Below are 16,297 nucleotides of genomic sequence, written 5' to 3'. Positions count from 1 at the left end.
CTTTGGGCTTTGACATGGCTGACTGAGGTATGAGTAGCGCGTACATCGTTAACAGTCAGCTGTATTTGAACTAAACGCCGGAGAGGACCGCTCCTAAACTTCTAACAATGTATTGATCGACGCTCCTGGATTCCGTGAAGGCTTCTGCCTATATCTTTAATTATTTTTTACAATATATTTTTTCAAATCTATACACCCCATACACACATGGTCCACAAGAAATCACAAGTAGATAGGCCCCACTTGAGGGATTTGAGTTAAGGTTCCCCAATAGGCATCTGAAGAGAAATACCAACAACATCTGTATGGAAATTATATCTCAAGAGGAGCTCAAACTTTACTTACCTGACATTTGTGGCTTATAAAACATGTTTGTCCAAGTTTGATACTCACATGCATGAAGCACAGGTGAGGGGGGGGGGGGGGGGGTCTGCCGGGGGCCTATTTACATTGTACAGCTACCACACCCTTTGAAACAGTCTGCAAGCAAGTTTATAAATGGCTCTGTTCCCTTCGGTTATTCCCTGAACTCTGGTTTAGACACAGGTAATGACAGCTGGTTTAGCGGTGGTGCCTGGTGGGTGGGGGGGGCCCCCCAGAGGTCGAGGTTACCATTTCTTGTTGGGTCTGGCTCTCTGAGAAGATGAAAGAAAAAAAAAATCCCTTTGTACTCGTCAAAAAGCCGAGAAGAAGAGTTCACGTATTCCTTCAGACGTGCTCGCTCGACATGCACACATCAACACACGGTGCGGAAATCTGCATGGGCGGGTGGAGCAGGTCGATTCAACCCTGGAGGTGCCGTACAGCCAAATCAAGTCACCCCAACACAGCCTGGAACCACTTTAGGTTCCTGCTCGTTCACGCCTCCCCGACGTGGGTCTTTGGGCGCAGGGGAAGTGGTTTCCACCGGGGGGGGGGCACCGAGAGCTCAACGGCACCCGGCGAAAGACTCACGGCGTGATACACACACAAAGCAAGTACCCGGTAGGTTTAATCAAACCCAACTTTAGTGTTATTTTTGGTGGGGGGTCGGGGGGGGACAATCCAAAACAGAATATAATGAATCTTATTTGTTAGAACATCCAATACAATTGTCTTGTTCTACCCGTTTTAAAGCTGCCATCGTGGCAGCAGACAGGACAGTACCGTGCGACCAATCAGAAGGCAGAGAGTGTAATAGGGCGACCTGCTGCTCAACACGGGTTGGGGGGGGGGGGGGGGGGGGCGTCGGCCGTCCACGTTGTAATCCAATAACCAAAGCCGTATTTCATTGCACAGAAAGGACTTTTTTTTGTGTGCGTGTTTTCTATTGCACTCTAGTCAGAGGACACAAAGTAAGAGAAGGGAAGGACTCTTCACCTCTCCTTAGCGTGCAGCCTACCGAGCAGACAGGAAGTCACAAAATAGAATTTGTATTTGATGTAAGGCAAGTCGGGTGTTTTGCAGAGAGCCCGGTTACACTTCTCTACCTCCGTTCCTTATACAGAGCAGCGAAAAACCACAAGAAAAAAAACAAATAAAATCCAAAAAGCCCTCCAAACTGACGATTGTAGTGAAGTGTAAAATGTGTAATTTTAAATATGCAGTAAAATCTCAGTGGGATTTTATCATGTGATTTCATAATATAAATGCAGAGACCCACGACGCATTTGTTCCTCTTCACCTGCCGCCCCCCCCGCGATGTCTTTATGAGCCGTAGCAACAGACGACTGGCCGACAACCAAACAGCAAGCTGGGTCGTGAGAAAACGGATCACCGCTTTGTGGGATCCACTCATTTCAGTCATTATAAACAGCGACCGGTACCGGTACCGGTTCCATCACAGCAGGGCTGCACTGATCCAGTCTCTTTAGAAAAAGAAAACCTCCGGCTCGCAGGTCTATTTCTGTTCAGGCGATGTGATGAACATTTACAAAGTGATCCAACTCGGTGTGATTTGTCCGTTTCTGTAGGACATTCCACTCCTCAGTCAGTCCCAGTCCCACAAAAGGATTTATTCCGGTTCCCTTTTGCTGTCATTAGACAAACTCCTTTGGAATGGCATTTCCAGTCTTGAATGGTTTTCGTTGAGAAACTCATGCAAGGGGGGGGGGGGGGGTGTGCACAGTTACAGCAATGGTGATAAGACTTTTTAATTTAGAGAGTAACATAATGATGACACTAAAACTTGATATGAAACATATCTGCAAAAAGGACGTGAAGAGGGGCGGGGCTATCTGGGAGGCAGGAGGGGGCGGCGGGGAGCTCAGAGCTTCTCTGAGGAGGGGATCCAGATGTAGGGCCCGGACTGCTCCTCGATGATCAGCTTCATCTTGTTGTAGATCTCCTCTAGCGAGTCGCCCTGGACAATAGCTGGGGAGACAAATCAGAGAAGTGGTGACATCAGAGCCGGGCTCGACGCAGCAGACGCATCGATGAGAGAATTAGTCTCGGGGATCAATTCCTCGTTTCAGTTAAAGAACATTTGTGCCCCACAGCTAGTGAGACAGAGCCCAACTCCTACCGAGGAGCTTGTAAAGGTAAGGATAAATCAATTATTGATTTTATTTCCAGCATTTGCACATAAATATTACACACTCAGGTTTTGAACTGTTGATCAAGCGAAACATATTTTTAAAATTGCCCTTTCCCGTGAAACTGCCCCCCCCCACCCCCCAAAGCGAAGCCGACAGATCTCCCCGTTCGGGTATTTCATGGATACCGATATTTCAGTATTACGCGTATAATATACATAAATTAAAGCGGCTGCTCTGGACCGCTGGTTGATACCGACCTGTGAAATACTCCCCAAAGTCCTGCTCCAGCTTCACCGCCTTGTCGAACACTTTATTGGCTTGCTCGTACGTCTGCCTCTTATTCATTTCCCTGAAAAGACGAGTCAGAATTACACACGCGCGACCGTCCACGCCTCCATCCACGGTACGTACGAAAGCTCACTCACATTAGAGCTTCGATAGATTTTGGTTTAATAAAGATGGCGACTGGATAAAGTTGTGCTTGTTGCAGACGTTTTATGGCGTTCCCAGACACATCCAGAATGCAATGCTTCCCCTGCAGGCGGGGACAAACGGGTTTTGGTTACATTCTCCTGGTTGCACCCCTAATCCGGCGAACCTCATCCGGTAACCATGGCGATGCCGCCTACCCGTTCAGCCACGGTTCTCACAGACAAGATGCTCGTCCCGTAGAGGTTCTCGTTGAACTGGCCGGCCTCGATGAATTTATTGTCCTGAATGTCTTTCTCCATTTGCTCTCGCGAGCCCACAAAGTGGTAGTCCTGTCCGTCCATCTCGTTCTCTCGCCTTGGGCGAGTCGTATCTGCGGAGAGGAACGGACACGTCTCGTTTACTCGCCCCCCTCCCCGTTATGTCTCCTGGACCGGTTGGTGCTGCTCGGAACTCACGGGGAACGCAGGAGCCAAACTTGTGAGGGAATTCAGAGATGAGGTCATCGTTTACGCGGTCCTTCATCGGACCCAATATGATCACAGGCCTTGCGTAGTGGACTGCGTGGGAGGCAGGAGAGACAGGTGAGACAGGAGAGACAGGTGAGGCAGAGAAAATAAATAAATCTGGACACTGTTTGGCTTTTATTTTCAAATGAGGATCAATCGACTCACTTTCCTGCCTAATGACCGGCTCGTAGGAAAGGATCGTGTCCTCCTGTCCCTCTGGAATTAAAAACACAGATTTCAAAAGGATGCCGACGGACATTGACGCTACTGATCTGGGCGTTTTCAGTAAAAGCGAACAAATCCAGCCGACTTACTTGAACTGCTTTCGCTGTCGCTCGTGTTGGATGTCAGGCATTCTACAAAACCACAAGACGGCGGGTTAAAAATCTCAAAGACTGTTCAGCCACGACTCATTTCAAACGGCTGTTTGGTGAAAATCACTTTCACCCGCCTCAATCTTGAGAACAAGGGTTCACGCCGTTTCTTAACACAGAGGCCATTTAAGAAGGGGATAGGAAGAAAAGCAGAAGTGTTGCCCGGCGCGGCGGCCATGCTCTCCGACAATAAGGAAGTGGTTTTAGGTTCAAGCACTAAGAAGTTAAACGGTTCCTCAAATATGTGCCGACTTCCTCTCTACCCCCCACAGAGGGACGAGCGCACGCGTCTGTAGCGAGAGGGCTAACGAAAGCCTCGTCTTCTCCTCAAATCAAAACGCAATAAATCCCTCCAACCAGTCCAAAGTCCTGAGACCGACAGGAGAGAACCCGTTTATATTACCGATTGTAGAATTATTTATTATTTAGACCCGTCTCAGACGTGATTCTGGTTCCCTCAGACGCCCTGGTCCTTTCATTTTAGATCATTAAAGCAGAACTAGAACATTTAGTGGCGCCGCATTAAGCCGAAAGCCGCCTGGCCTTATGGATCGGACATCTGGACAGACGCGAGCGACAGCGGCGTGACGCTTTGTGGCGTTTCGTGCGCTCGTCCCCAAGTGCACTTAAAACTTATTTCGGTTCATCCATCGCTTTGCGAAACGCAGCAAATGGCCGAAGAAGAGAGTCGGCGGCGGCGCGAGGGATCGCAGCGGCCCGACGCCGACTCGTCGAACCGCACCGTCAATAACACTAAAGTATATTCTGATTCTGATATATCAATTAGGTTTAGGGTTATCAGGGAAAAAGGCGATACGAGAGGCGTAACGGCGTCCAATGGGAGGGAGGTAGAGCCGGCTGACGCAGTGAAACCGGATCCGACCTGGTGACAGAACTCTCAGGAACTGGTTTGGATGAACCGGAGTGTGCGTTTGTATTACGGGTTGCCGCGTGAATCTTATTTTAACTCATTCAGTGCCAGCCGTGTTCAGTCCAGCCATATGATGAGTGCCCGCAGTATTCGCTCCCCCCCCCCCCCCCCCTCGCAGGTGGACCGAACACGCCCAATACATCCCACGTGAGCCGGTACACCCCCCTAAGTGCGCTGCCACCGTTTTTCGTCCTGGCGTTATCGGCCGTCGCAGAGAGGCAGCATTCAATTGAACGAGTTAAAAGGCGCGTGTGGCTGTTGGCGTTTCCGGCTGGGCTTGCGGTGACAAAGCATTTCTCTCTGAGCTCGACACAGTACAACCGCACACTTACTCAAACTCTTTGATCCATAAAAGTCATCGCTTAACCCCGGGAAGTCCTAGGCGTCCCGACGGGCGAGAGCGGAAACCAAGAGAAGAGAGCAGACAGGAAGAAGAAGGTTAGTGAGTCGGGGCAGAGAGGGAGACGGGTGCCGTGCTGCGCTCGCCATCGGTGCTGCTCGCGTTACCTTTTGCCCCCCCCCCCCCCCTCATCCGCATAAAGCCACAGCTTTTGACCCGTTCATTGTTTGAGCTTCGGTCTAATTAACGAGAACAACGTTTTATTGCTGGTCAGTGACCGGATGGAGACCCAACGAGGAGCAGCATCACGGATGTGGACGCACAGACACACCAGAGAGACCCCCTGCATGCCGCATGCTGGGGGGGGGGGGGGGCTCTCTGGGACAGGGAGAAACGGATGAGCGCAGCATCAACACAAACACCGTCCCTGGAGGTGAGTGGAGAGATGAAAGGCGAGAGAGAACGGAAGCATGAAGGGGGAAAGGACTGGACCCCCCCCACCCCACCCCCCACCCCCTGATCGTACAGCTGGTTACTCACGTTCAGACTCCACCAAGTCCTGCACAATATTCTCCTTGCTCTTGTAAAACGGGAACTTGCGTGAGAGGTTGAAGCTTTTTTTGCGCTTTACTTTGACTGGCTGCTTTGTCGATGTGTGGGTGAGGGGTGGGGGGGGGGGGGGTGGGGTGGGGGCAATGAGAGGGTAAAAACAAAAACAAGAATGGGTTTCAATGAAGGTCCTCAACGGCCATGCAAGGAAACAAAACGAATGAAATGCGAATAAACCATAGATTCCAATGAAAATGAGGAGCAGGCAGTGGGTGGGAATGAATGAAACATCAAAGCGGTGGCAAACGGGTAGCCGTTTGATCCAATTGATTAGCGATAACGATACATTATAGACAGAGCTGCCTTCGACAGACATTTATTAACATCGCTGAGTGTACAAAACGTGGAAACGAGTCCTCATCCCCAGTAAACTTCTGCGTCATCTATGAACGCTTTCCTCGCTTGCTCCAGTGAGCAGGTGCTGGGGGGGGGGGGGGGGGGGGGGGCGGGCTCTGAAGGCTTCTCTGGAGCAGCTGGCCCGCTACACTTACCCTGTTAGACTCAATCATGCCCGTCCTGGCGTGGAACTTGACTGTTTTTAACCTGGCCCTCTCCTTCTTCTCCACCCTGAAGGGGAACAATAATGGGGGGGGGGGGGGGGGGGGCAAAGATTAGGCTCGGCACAAACGCTAGCAGTAGCATCAGCTTTATCGTGTGCTGCTGCGACGCTACCGTTTCTTGCTCGGAATGACCCCGATCTGCTCGCTCTCCCCGTGCGGCGTGACCAGCCTCGCCTGCCACCACTCGTCGTCAGAAGCGTTTATGACGTGGAGGATGTCCCCGTAGGAGAAGCTCAGGCCTTGGCTGGGCAGGCAGCTGTCCCTCGTCCGGTCGTAGTCGAACAAAGCTCTGAAACAGCGATGAGAAGGTGAAGTTATTTCAGATGGACATTAAGGTGTATAACCCGGTGATTTATTAGTGTACGGACAAAGGGGGCCTTTACTCCTTTCTGAAACGTTCCCTTTGTACAGTTGACTTTTTTTTTTCTTTCTGACCGTTGTCATCACATTCTTTCCACCACAAACAGAAGTTGCTTATCGTCTGTCTGAGTGCGTCACGACCTCGTCAGACAGGCAAAACCACAGCCCTGCATCCGACAGGTAACAGAACCTGCTCCACAGGATTACTCTTCACTTGACCCACAAGCCTACATCCACAGGCAGATGGTAAAATAGATCTCCTTTGGCTGCTGAAGTTCTCCTAATGAAACCACGGCTGACAGACGTAAACAATCGGGCAGGCCGATGCAACCCAGAGGAAGCTTATCCGCGGCTTTACAAAAGAAACAAGCGCACCTTTCACGTCGTACGACGGGAATCAAATTCCAGAGCTCACGAGGAGATCCAGCCCGTAACACCTCACAGGTTTAACACGTCCACATTCCTCAGGCTGGGCTGGGCGGACACGACCGCTCCCACGTCAGCCAGTCGACTTGCACCGCTTTCCCGACGTGCCCGCGTCGTAGTCGCCCACACCGGGGCAGGCTTGGCGCTACACGCCTCATAGGAGTTGGCCCATAAACGCTTCATTCTCTGCGCAGCTCAGAACCAACGAGAAGAGGCGGGACACGGGTAAACAGCCGCCTTTGTCCGGTAACACCTTTGATATAACGCCTTTGATCAGGTCTGCTGCGGTCGAACCAGAGCTATATCAATCAAGCACTGCAGGTATGAGGCTTACGTTTAGAAGTGGGCCGCGCTCTGATAGAAACATGGTGAAGCTCAGACTATGGAGTTACATCACAGCCCTTTCACCTTCGCCCCCGTGAGCTCCTTGGCATTCCTACTTGTACACGTAGAATGATTCCACCCGTTCTAATTCCTAAACCGGCCTCTATCCGGTTTGGTGCCTTTCGATGGCAATGAGCCGCCTCGTATCGATGGCAGGAATTAAATGCTACCGTACCAATGGCTCGATGTTAAGTATTAGACTGCACCAAACAATCAAGGCTTTCTCCCCCACTGGCAGAAACAGGCTTGTAATGAAAGAGGGCCTATTTGACAGCAGATCGTAGCATCCGATGTGAGGCGTCGGCGCATGTCCGGCTGCTTCACCTGACGTAGAGGGAGCGTTTCTCACTGGTGCGCAGGGAGCCTGATCCGGAGCTCATGCTGCTGTTCATCATCTGCTCCCTCAGGTCGTGGATCTTGGACTCAAAGCGACTGTACTCTGCATCAGAACAATCAGACATGCAAAACAGCGTCAACAACAGCCCCAAAGTACACCCTGGAGCCTTAAACGCCCATTCAGGCTGTAGGTCGATACACACAAGGTTAAGGTTCTATTGATGTATCGAGTAGAGTGTCAGAATACAGCATATAGTTTCAGCATCCTCATCTCAATGAAGGTGTGACCCACAGCCACACCCCAGGTCATTTCATTTCAAGGGCAAATTTAATTCAAACACGACTCAAGCCCCAAAATAATTCCTGTAAAATACAAAAACAAACGTTTGATTTTCTTTTGCCAGGATTATTCACCACATAAAAAAAAATAACTGCATTTTAAAACTATTGGACTAAACTATTTTTCAAACTTCAGTTTTATTTCAGTGTAAAATTCACTATAAAGGATGGATGAAGGAAGACAAACGGGATAAATGATTTCAAGTCATCTGGTCATAAACACGAATCACAGTCAATATCACGCAGCTCTACTTTGGATCGTGTTTCACTGTAAAAACTGCAGAACTGCTTCTTGGTTCTTGCCTCCGTGAGCCGGAGTGAGTGGAGGAAAGGTTTGTTGAAACCCGAGGCCGATACCGCATTAACAGATTGTTTATCACCGATCTGCTTTACACATCAAGTGGTGTCTTGTGGCAGAAATCTATGAGACAGATTAATTGCATTTTATCTGAGTTCTTTAGCATGGGTCAAACGGGAACCCAAAATGTTACGCTGTACGATGAATGTGGAGCAGGTGTGTGAATCCAGCAGTTGCCGGAGCCTCCGAATTATAAAAGGACCTCATTTTCCTGCTGTGCAGTTTGCTCTGTGCGCAACCAGCTGGATTAATCTAAGACACAACACAACACGGCACACGGATATGTAGAGATAGGGGCTCGGGCATGTGTGACGGCACAAAGGAGACATTAGGAGCACAATAAAGGTGGATTATGAACAACCTTTTGGTTCTGAGCATAATGTTCTCACAATAGTTTAACCTTACAAGGCTGATGAAATAATGTAAATGCAGCCGAGATCAAGCTTCAAAATGTGAAGTACATTCTTAACGTGCACCTTTGCTCCAATAACACAGCATATATATATATATAACATGACACGTTTTACTGAGGTCATCTTTGACTCCCACCTCACTGCTTGACGAGCGAGACTTCCTGCAACGTGAACAGCGAGAGATCAAAGTCTAGATTCTGTCAAATGGCCTTGAAAACAGAGACCAGTGCAAACAAAAAAGGATTTCCTCGTGAGGCCAAGCACCTGGGAAAACTTTTGAGCAGGTGCAAAAGCAGTCCTCCGGTGGCTGAACTCTAAACCCCCGCTGAAACCTAAGGGGTATTCAAAGCGAACACGGGGCCTGCCAGCCCTCCACACCGGCCCCTGCTCAGACAGTTAACAGAACAACATGACGCTGCAAGGTGAGGTAACAGGACACCTGCAACAAGACGACCTGTAACCAACGGCAGGGCCCAAACACGCCGAGACCGGGGACGGCAACCAGAGACTGGTTTAATTGGATCTCAACCACAGATGGGAGATGAGGGCAGCGTAGCTACAATTAAAGCAAGCTAGATAAAAGGGTGAATCCATTGTTATCGCCGTTTTTAATTTACTCGGTGTATTACCACAACCTCCCGAGAGTGTTCACCATATTTGGTGTCACTGAAACCAGTAAAGCGTCACTGTCCCACTGTGAACATATCAATTACCCGAAAGCATTTAATAGCTAAACATCATAGTATCTACACCTGGTGGAGAATGAATCACACGTGCAACGTCCGTTAAGATTCTTGTTACCCATTACAGTGGTAGGACTAAAATTACTCATCAAATATCCACCTTTAAAACGCTACGATTCCACAATTATTGTTTCCAACTCCGTCCATTACCTCGCTCAAAACAAATGAGCTATGCTATATTTTTAGAAGAGACCTAGAGGAATTAAGACAGCCAATAGAAACTGGGACTATAATAAACGCCTCACTCCCACTGCGTGTCCTCGTTCGCCGTACAGCGTTTTTTATTTTGGGGATGGTCGCTCCTCTTTTGATCCAGTTACGCAACACGGCAGGCATTTACTTGTAATGCGAGTGCGTGCTCAGCTCTCAGCGAGAGCGCAGCCGGCGAAGACGCACCAGCGTCCAGATAATTTGACGCAGAGGGAACTTGTGGACCCGGGTTTAACCATTTCTATAAAAGTCTGTTCAGACTCGTGTCAGTTTGGTCGAACATTTCCTTCACAGCCCTCCTCCCATTTCCTAAGCATTTATAAGTGTAATTACACTCCTTGTGAGAGGCAGCCTGTGAACACACACCCTCAATTCCATTCCCCAGTGCTGACTGCTGACTGTGACTTGAGGATTCTCTAGCTACTGCAGGTTGGGGGGGGGGGCTCCTGATCCAGCCTGTAAACCCCCTGTTGTGGCTTCCTGAAGCCTTTAACTCTTGTCTAACCATCAGGGGTCTGTTGCTGCTCAGGTCCGACCGCAACCACTGAAGATTATTTCCAGGCAGCTCGCCCAGCGTGAACTACCTTTCAGCCTCTTCTCAGCGACCCGGTGTCCCGTCTCTGGGGGGGGGGGGGGGTTCCTTACTGCTCCGAACTCAAATAAAATGCATGTCACTCACCACTCCAAGAAAGCAGCACGATTACTGGTAACTCAGTTGACCACAGGGTATGCAGGAAGTCAATAATTTGCCAACTCGCATTCAGGGTAGTTAACCATTGTGCTCAAACAGACAACTGTCCTTCGCTGGGTCACAAAAGGGGAGGGGGGGGGGGGGGGGGGGCAGAGGGCCCGAAAGCATGTAAGGAATACAAAGGATCCCTTCAACAAACCGCATCATTATTCAAGATGCTGCCAGAGTGGGCAAGCACGCAAGACAACATCGACTCACACAGACGAGACTGAAGCGTCGTAATCGGGGTTTGTAGTAGCAGGGAAATCAGCTGTCCGTTTTTACCTCCGCCTGCCATTCACTTTCCTAGCTCTGCTTCCATACCAGCGCCCTTGGCCAGTTACTGACCAGTTACTGACCAGTTACTGACCAGTTAAGGTGAGTGTTTTACTAACAGAAAGAAGTATGGAATGAGAGCGTGCTGCAAATACCCCTCCACATTCCTGTCATAGTCCAACCTGAGGAGTCGGCCGACTCCGATGCTCACAATATCCTTCCCTTTGTTGTTATAATATTACGGCAACATGCTGAAATAATCATGAAAACAATTACTGATACACCCGGGGTAAATAAAATGCAACCATCAAACAAGGAGTTTGATTCAGATCAAGTAAGAAAATATTTTCAAAAGGTTAGGCAGGAATTAAATTGTGACACAATGTGAAAGCACACAGGTGAGGTCACAGGTGAGGTCACCATTTTAACCATCACCAAGCTGACATGCACCTGTCTGAAACGCACCTTAGCATCCCAAGCTAAAGGGCAAGGCCACACAGGAAGTAAAGTGATTTTAATTTCCTGAATAAGCCCCCCCCCCCATTGTGAATGTTGGCCTCGGGGCAACTTCCAAAAGGAGAAAGATGTCACCGAATCCAAACACACGTCCACGTCACGCACCCCGTGGCGTGTCATTAACATGGCGGTGCGTAACTCAGGTGGGGTGAGGCCATCACATGCCGGCAAAGGTAACCTTTAAAGGCGGGTCAGAGCAGCAACATTTAGCGTTAAAACTCAAGCTGCGACTCGGGTACTCGTTAATTATTGCTTTTCATAGGCCGGAGACTTTACACCGAGTCTGTAGCGGAGCGACCGGCAGGAGGAAGAACGACCACAGAGAGCGGCAGCAGAGAGATAAACCTGTTCCACGGTGAACACGAACGAACGCATTTCCGCCATCTTCCTTCCTTCCGCGCCTCACCTCAAATCAAATGAAGCTGCGGGGATTATCTCGCTGGGGCAGCCGGCACTTTCTTCATGCGGCCATTCATGGTTCATGCGGCTCTGCTGCTGTCCCATTCGCGCCGCCCTTCCCCCATTCCACACACGGACCGATAAGTCGTTTTTTTTTCCGCCTTCGGTTTGAACCCCCAGCTCTGTCGTTGCAAGTTTCCCTAAGCAGCGGCCCTCAGTCTCCTCCGTGGGGGGGTTAGCGTCCGCGAACTGTCGCTGCTGGCTCCGGCTCGGAGTTTGAACCGGGAAGGACGGAGGCGGTCGATCCGCCCGCCTCGCAGTTGGTTCGACGCTCGAGCTCGTGCCGCCCCGGAACCTGAATACTTCTTCCCGCGAGCCTCTCAGGAGCGCCGCCGTCACTGCAGGTCCGAGCCGAGGCGAGCGCGAGGACGCGCGTCACGCGCGGGTGTCCGCGAAATACTTCCGGACTTTTGTCAAAGGATTTTGCTGAAATTTTGTTCTGTAATGGAAGATCTTACTTTCAATGCTTCCAGTTCTACTTACCAAAAAAAAAAAGGTTTGGCAGTATCGTGATGAATAACTACAGATAAAACCTCCGCCGAGCTGCTCATTACATTTTTCCAGCTGTATGCTTTTTTTTTTTAATAGTGTGTGATACATCCCACATAAATATTATATCACTAAATTATTACAAAGATTTTACGTTTTATAGACGATGGATTTTCTCTTTCCGTGCTTTTTTAATTCATAGCAACAATTAACCTAATAAAAAGCAAGTCAATCTTATATTATCCAACAATAAATTGACTATTTATTGGAGTCTCTACAACTTACCAGATAATCTAAAATGAACAAATTAATCTTTGTCATTTTAACAAGTCAAGACAACACACAGCCTGTTACTATATGAGTGCTAGAGGTGAGCCGTCCCTCTGGATAACCAGTCGACTGCATGCTGGCGGTGCAATAACTAACAGCCTATAAAAGCTGCGCGTTAAGACCACAATGTCATGAAATATTAATAACCTTACCTTCAGGCCTGTATTGAGCTATGATGGTGACGGTCTGTCCAGCTCTCTTAAGTGCTGCAGCCGCCTGCTCATGTGTGGCATTTCTTAGATTCACACCATTCACCTGCAACAAATTGGACAGAGAGAACACCTTTGAGCAGGAACACTTTAATTAGATCCAGGCATGTCTGATTATTGTGATTTGTTTTGCAAGTCAAGTCTAACTGGTTGAACCAAAGTTAAACCTCAAGGTGGAGGGTTTCATTTCAAACAATCTGCTGAGAGATAAGAATCGAGGGATTTGCCGGCTCCTAAAAAAACAGCCCACTTTACTTCTATCATTATTTTGACAGTGGAGGATGTCAGAAAATAAAAATGGCCTCAGACTTGTTGTATCCTGTTGACATCGGAAAACACAGAGCTTGAAGTTTGAGAAACTGACCGAGAGAATCCGGTCGCCCCTCCTCAGCTCTCCGCTCAGGTCGGCCGGCCCACCCGCCAGGATGAAGGACACAAAGATTCCTTCGCCGTCCTCCCCGCCGACAATGTTGAAGCCCAGGCCCGTGGAGCCCTTGTGCAGCAACACCTTTCTTGGCTCCCTGCCGGAGAAAGTGACAGCATGAAGGGGGTGGGCGGGACAGAAACTGTGGACAAGGGTGGGCAGAGACATGACTGTAAGAGAAAGACCATAAGCAGACGGTAAAAGGAAGGACGTTTCAGACAACAGACGTCTTCTATATGGATTTACGTGACGATCCCAAAATAATGGCCACTTTCACGCGAGGCAGCAGGAAGCAGGAAGCCTGGCAGAGCGTTTTTTTTTGTAGGTATTTCAAGTGGGTGAAATGGAATGTGTCGTCACGGGAACACCATTTGAATGATTAAGCATGTAATAACCATGCACTAATCATATATCTAGTACAGATAAATATTATTGAACTAAACAGCAACAGCATCAGATCCAAATGCACATTATCTGTGGCTCTAGAGCTTTTACATGGCAATCTGATAAACACACACACACACACCGGTCTATACATTTATGAGTCGACTCCTGGCAATGTACACAAACAAACACAATGACTCAATGAGTCACCTCCTGCTCGACAAACCTGCTGAAGCTCTGCTTTAGCGTCATGACTCATCCTCCGGCAGGCTGTTCAGACCGCCTCAGTGTTAGCATGCTAGAGAGGCAAGACCACGGCTGTAGTCCAAACCCTCCGAATACACACACACACACACACACACACACACAAGCAAGTCCAGTCGCACACAAACAGACACGCGTACACATACCTTGTAGACAAGTACAAACATAAACACGCATACCGTATGTCGACACAAGCACACACACCTTCCTTTCTTTAAAGAAAACACCAGTGTATGGTTCTCATTAGCGGCTCCGTCTCCCAGTCCTCAGCCTGCGGTCTGCAGGAACGATCCTACTCAGCCCCGTATGCCTGCGCTCAAACTTGCTGCTCGGTTCGTTTTGCCATCGATGGAAGCCGAGAAATGATTCCAGATTCTCAACACCAAACCCACGACTGGCTGGATGAACCGCCGGTTAGTCCTCTAAAAAGATATCAAGCCCATCAGAAAGGTCATTCGGATAAGATCAAACCGGACCATAGCGAGTCTGGGTCTGCTGGATTCCTACATGATGGAATCAGTGGCCTCAGAACGCCACTGCGTTGTTTGTTCCATTCTGTTCAGAGCTTTAGAATACCACAAAAAAAAAAAAGATGGCAAGTAGCAAATGCCTCAAATACGCTGAACCGACTGACCCGCCTTCGAACAAGACAAGCTTAAAGCTTTTCATCCCAAGCTTGACGAGGCACACAGATCTCCATGGTTACCTTAGGATCCGGTGCTTGCTTCTGAAAGAACATTTCCTAACTGTACGTTCAGGCCGGCTCCTCAGCAGCGACATTGAAGACGAGATGTTGACTGTGAACATGGTGGCAAAGGCATAGCGCTCACTTCTGCTCCTCGACTCCTCTTCCTATCTGAGAGTCGGGACTTAATTTTAGACGCTCCAGCACCGCAGGCCTGGTGCTCCCCTATCGCGTGCTTGTTTGCCGAGATGGGAAGCAGCTCCTCTTCGGGTTGTCACAAACACTAACCCCCCCCCCATCATCGCCAGCAAGGCAAGACTTTTCACTTAACCCTGACGCTGCCACGCAAATCATCCTCGTCCAATTCAGCGAGAAGTGCTCAGAATAACGTCCTCGTCACACCTGGAATGAGCTGCATTGCATTAAGAGCGGCAGGACACCGCGATGCGTCGACATAGGCGTCACCCAAGTTTGTTCCCCTTTCACATTGTCCCCCCTGGTCTCTGCTACGGACCCTCCACCCGGCGCAGCACACCAGCATTCCAGCCTGTCAGCCAGGCCCTCTGGAGACTAGGCAGGCACAGTGCAAGAGTGTAAACAAAATGAGGAGCTCACCCTGACTTCCAGGGCTTTTAGGCCTTTGATTTGACGTCCCCATAATCTGTAACCCGGTTGCATTTGGGACTCGAGATTTCCGACTGCGACTGGAAAATAATGTGCAAACTACAACGGAATATTTAGACACTTAAGTGGGGATTTTTTTTTAATCACACGTAGCGCTGCTCAACAGGGAGGGGGATGCCTTTTGACTTGCACTATTTATTGGTCCACTAGCTTTTTGGATCGTCTGGGCATTTTTTTTTTTTTTTTTTCTTTTTTAATGGAAAATGGTTCTGAATTCCTACAGTTAAAAAATGCAAAAAGTGCCCCCCGCCCTGTCACAGGACCTGCCTCCCCTCCTACCTCGTATCTCCCTCCCTTTGCCTTTTCATCCATTCTTTCCAGGAATGTAAACAGTCACACCGCAGCAAAACAACAACAAAAACCTTTGTCTCTGCTCAGTATTTCTCCGGCAACGTATTGTCTTTACGATTCAGACACCCCCTTCTGTCTTGTTCAGTGCTGTGGCTAAGGCGATCACAGGCCCAGGCCTAACTCTGAGAATAGATATCTGGGCTGTGAGGTTCAGCGGGTCACGCTGCCCTGGACTCAGCCCAGTAATTGGCTCTGCTTGGCTGATTAATGTTGGACACTGCAGATGGACGCCATTTTCCACAGAGAGGCTGAACGGATCACACCGGCTTATGCACGGATACTGGAAAAAACAAAAGTGCTGCTTCATCTCCACCCTCGGCGCTCAAGTCTCACCTGAAGAGTTTCTGTTGGCTGCATCTTCTAGTTTTCTTTTAATGTGACATTGTGAAAATGTATTCACTGCTAAGGTGATAAGACGGTTTTGAATGCTCCATGCCTCTTATTTGTGACTAAGAATAAAATCAGAGTGATAAATGATCAACAGCTGAGACCCAGCAGATTATTGCTGCGATTACTTTTCTTTTAAAGTCTCCTTCACATCTGCAGCCAGAGGTCAAAGTCTTCCTAGAAATTGAGGACTTACTTCTTGGACCGTCCAGTCAAATATTTTGTGCTTGTGAAGCATGTGGTGTTAATCGTTAGCCCACCTGCTGCTGCAG

The 16,297-nt window shown here is 49.1% G+C and overlaps 1 protein-coding gene across 1 annotated transcript in view; it reads right to left on the bottom strand.

Annotated features, from left to right (window-relative positions):
* Positions 1–516: 516 nt before the first annotated feature.
* Positions 517–16,297, bottom strand: part of dlg3 (discs, large homolog 3 (Drosophila)) — a 38,313-nt gene continuing 22,532 nt past the window's right edge. The window contains exons 10-22 of the mRNA XM_068740304.1: positions 13,211–13,367; positions 12,790–12,892; positions 7,763–7,877; positions 6,381–6,557; positions 6,200–6,275; positions 5,640–5,742; positions 3,769–3,810; positions 3,620–3,670; positions 3,404–3,505; positions 3,146–3,318; positions 2,942–3,051; positions 2,774–2,865; positions 517–2,352 (exon numbers count right to left, since the gene is read on the bottom strand). Of these exons, the coding sequence (XP_068596405.1) occupies positions 2,246–2,352; positions 2,774–2,865; positions 2,942–3,051; positions 3,146–3,318; positions 3,404–3,505; positions 3,620–3,670; positions 3,769–3,810; positions 5,640–5,742; positions 6,200–6,275; positions 6,381–6,557; positions 7,763–7,877; positions 12,790–12,892; positions 13,211–13,367 (1,408 nt within the window). The 3' untranslated portion in view covers positions 517–2,245. The remainder of the gene's footprint in view (positions 2,353–2,773; positions 2,866–2,941; positions 3,052–3,145; positions 3,319–3,403; positions 3,506–3,619; positions 3,671–3,768; positions 3,811–5,639; positions 5,743–6,199; positions 6,276–6,380; positions 6,558–7,762; positions 7,878–12,789; positions 12,893–13,210; positions 13,368–16,297) is intronic.

This window comes from Brachionichthys hirsutus, chromosome 6 (genome assembly GCF_040956055.1).
Source record: "Brachionichthys hirsutus isolate HB-005 chromosome 6, CSIRO-AGI_Bhir_v1, whole genome shotgun sequence".
Taxonomy (NCBI): Eukaryota; Metazoa; Chordata; class Actinopteri; order Lophiiformes; family Brachionichthyidae; genus Brachionichthys; species Brachionichthys hirsutus.
Note: the sequence above shows the minus strand (reverse complement) of the source record. Positions and strands in the feature narration are given on the sequence as shown.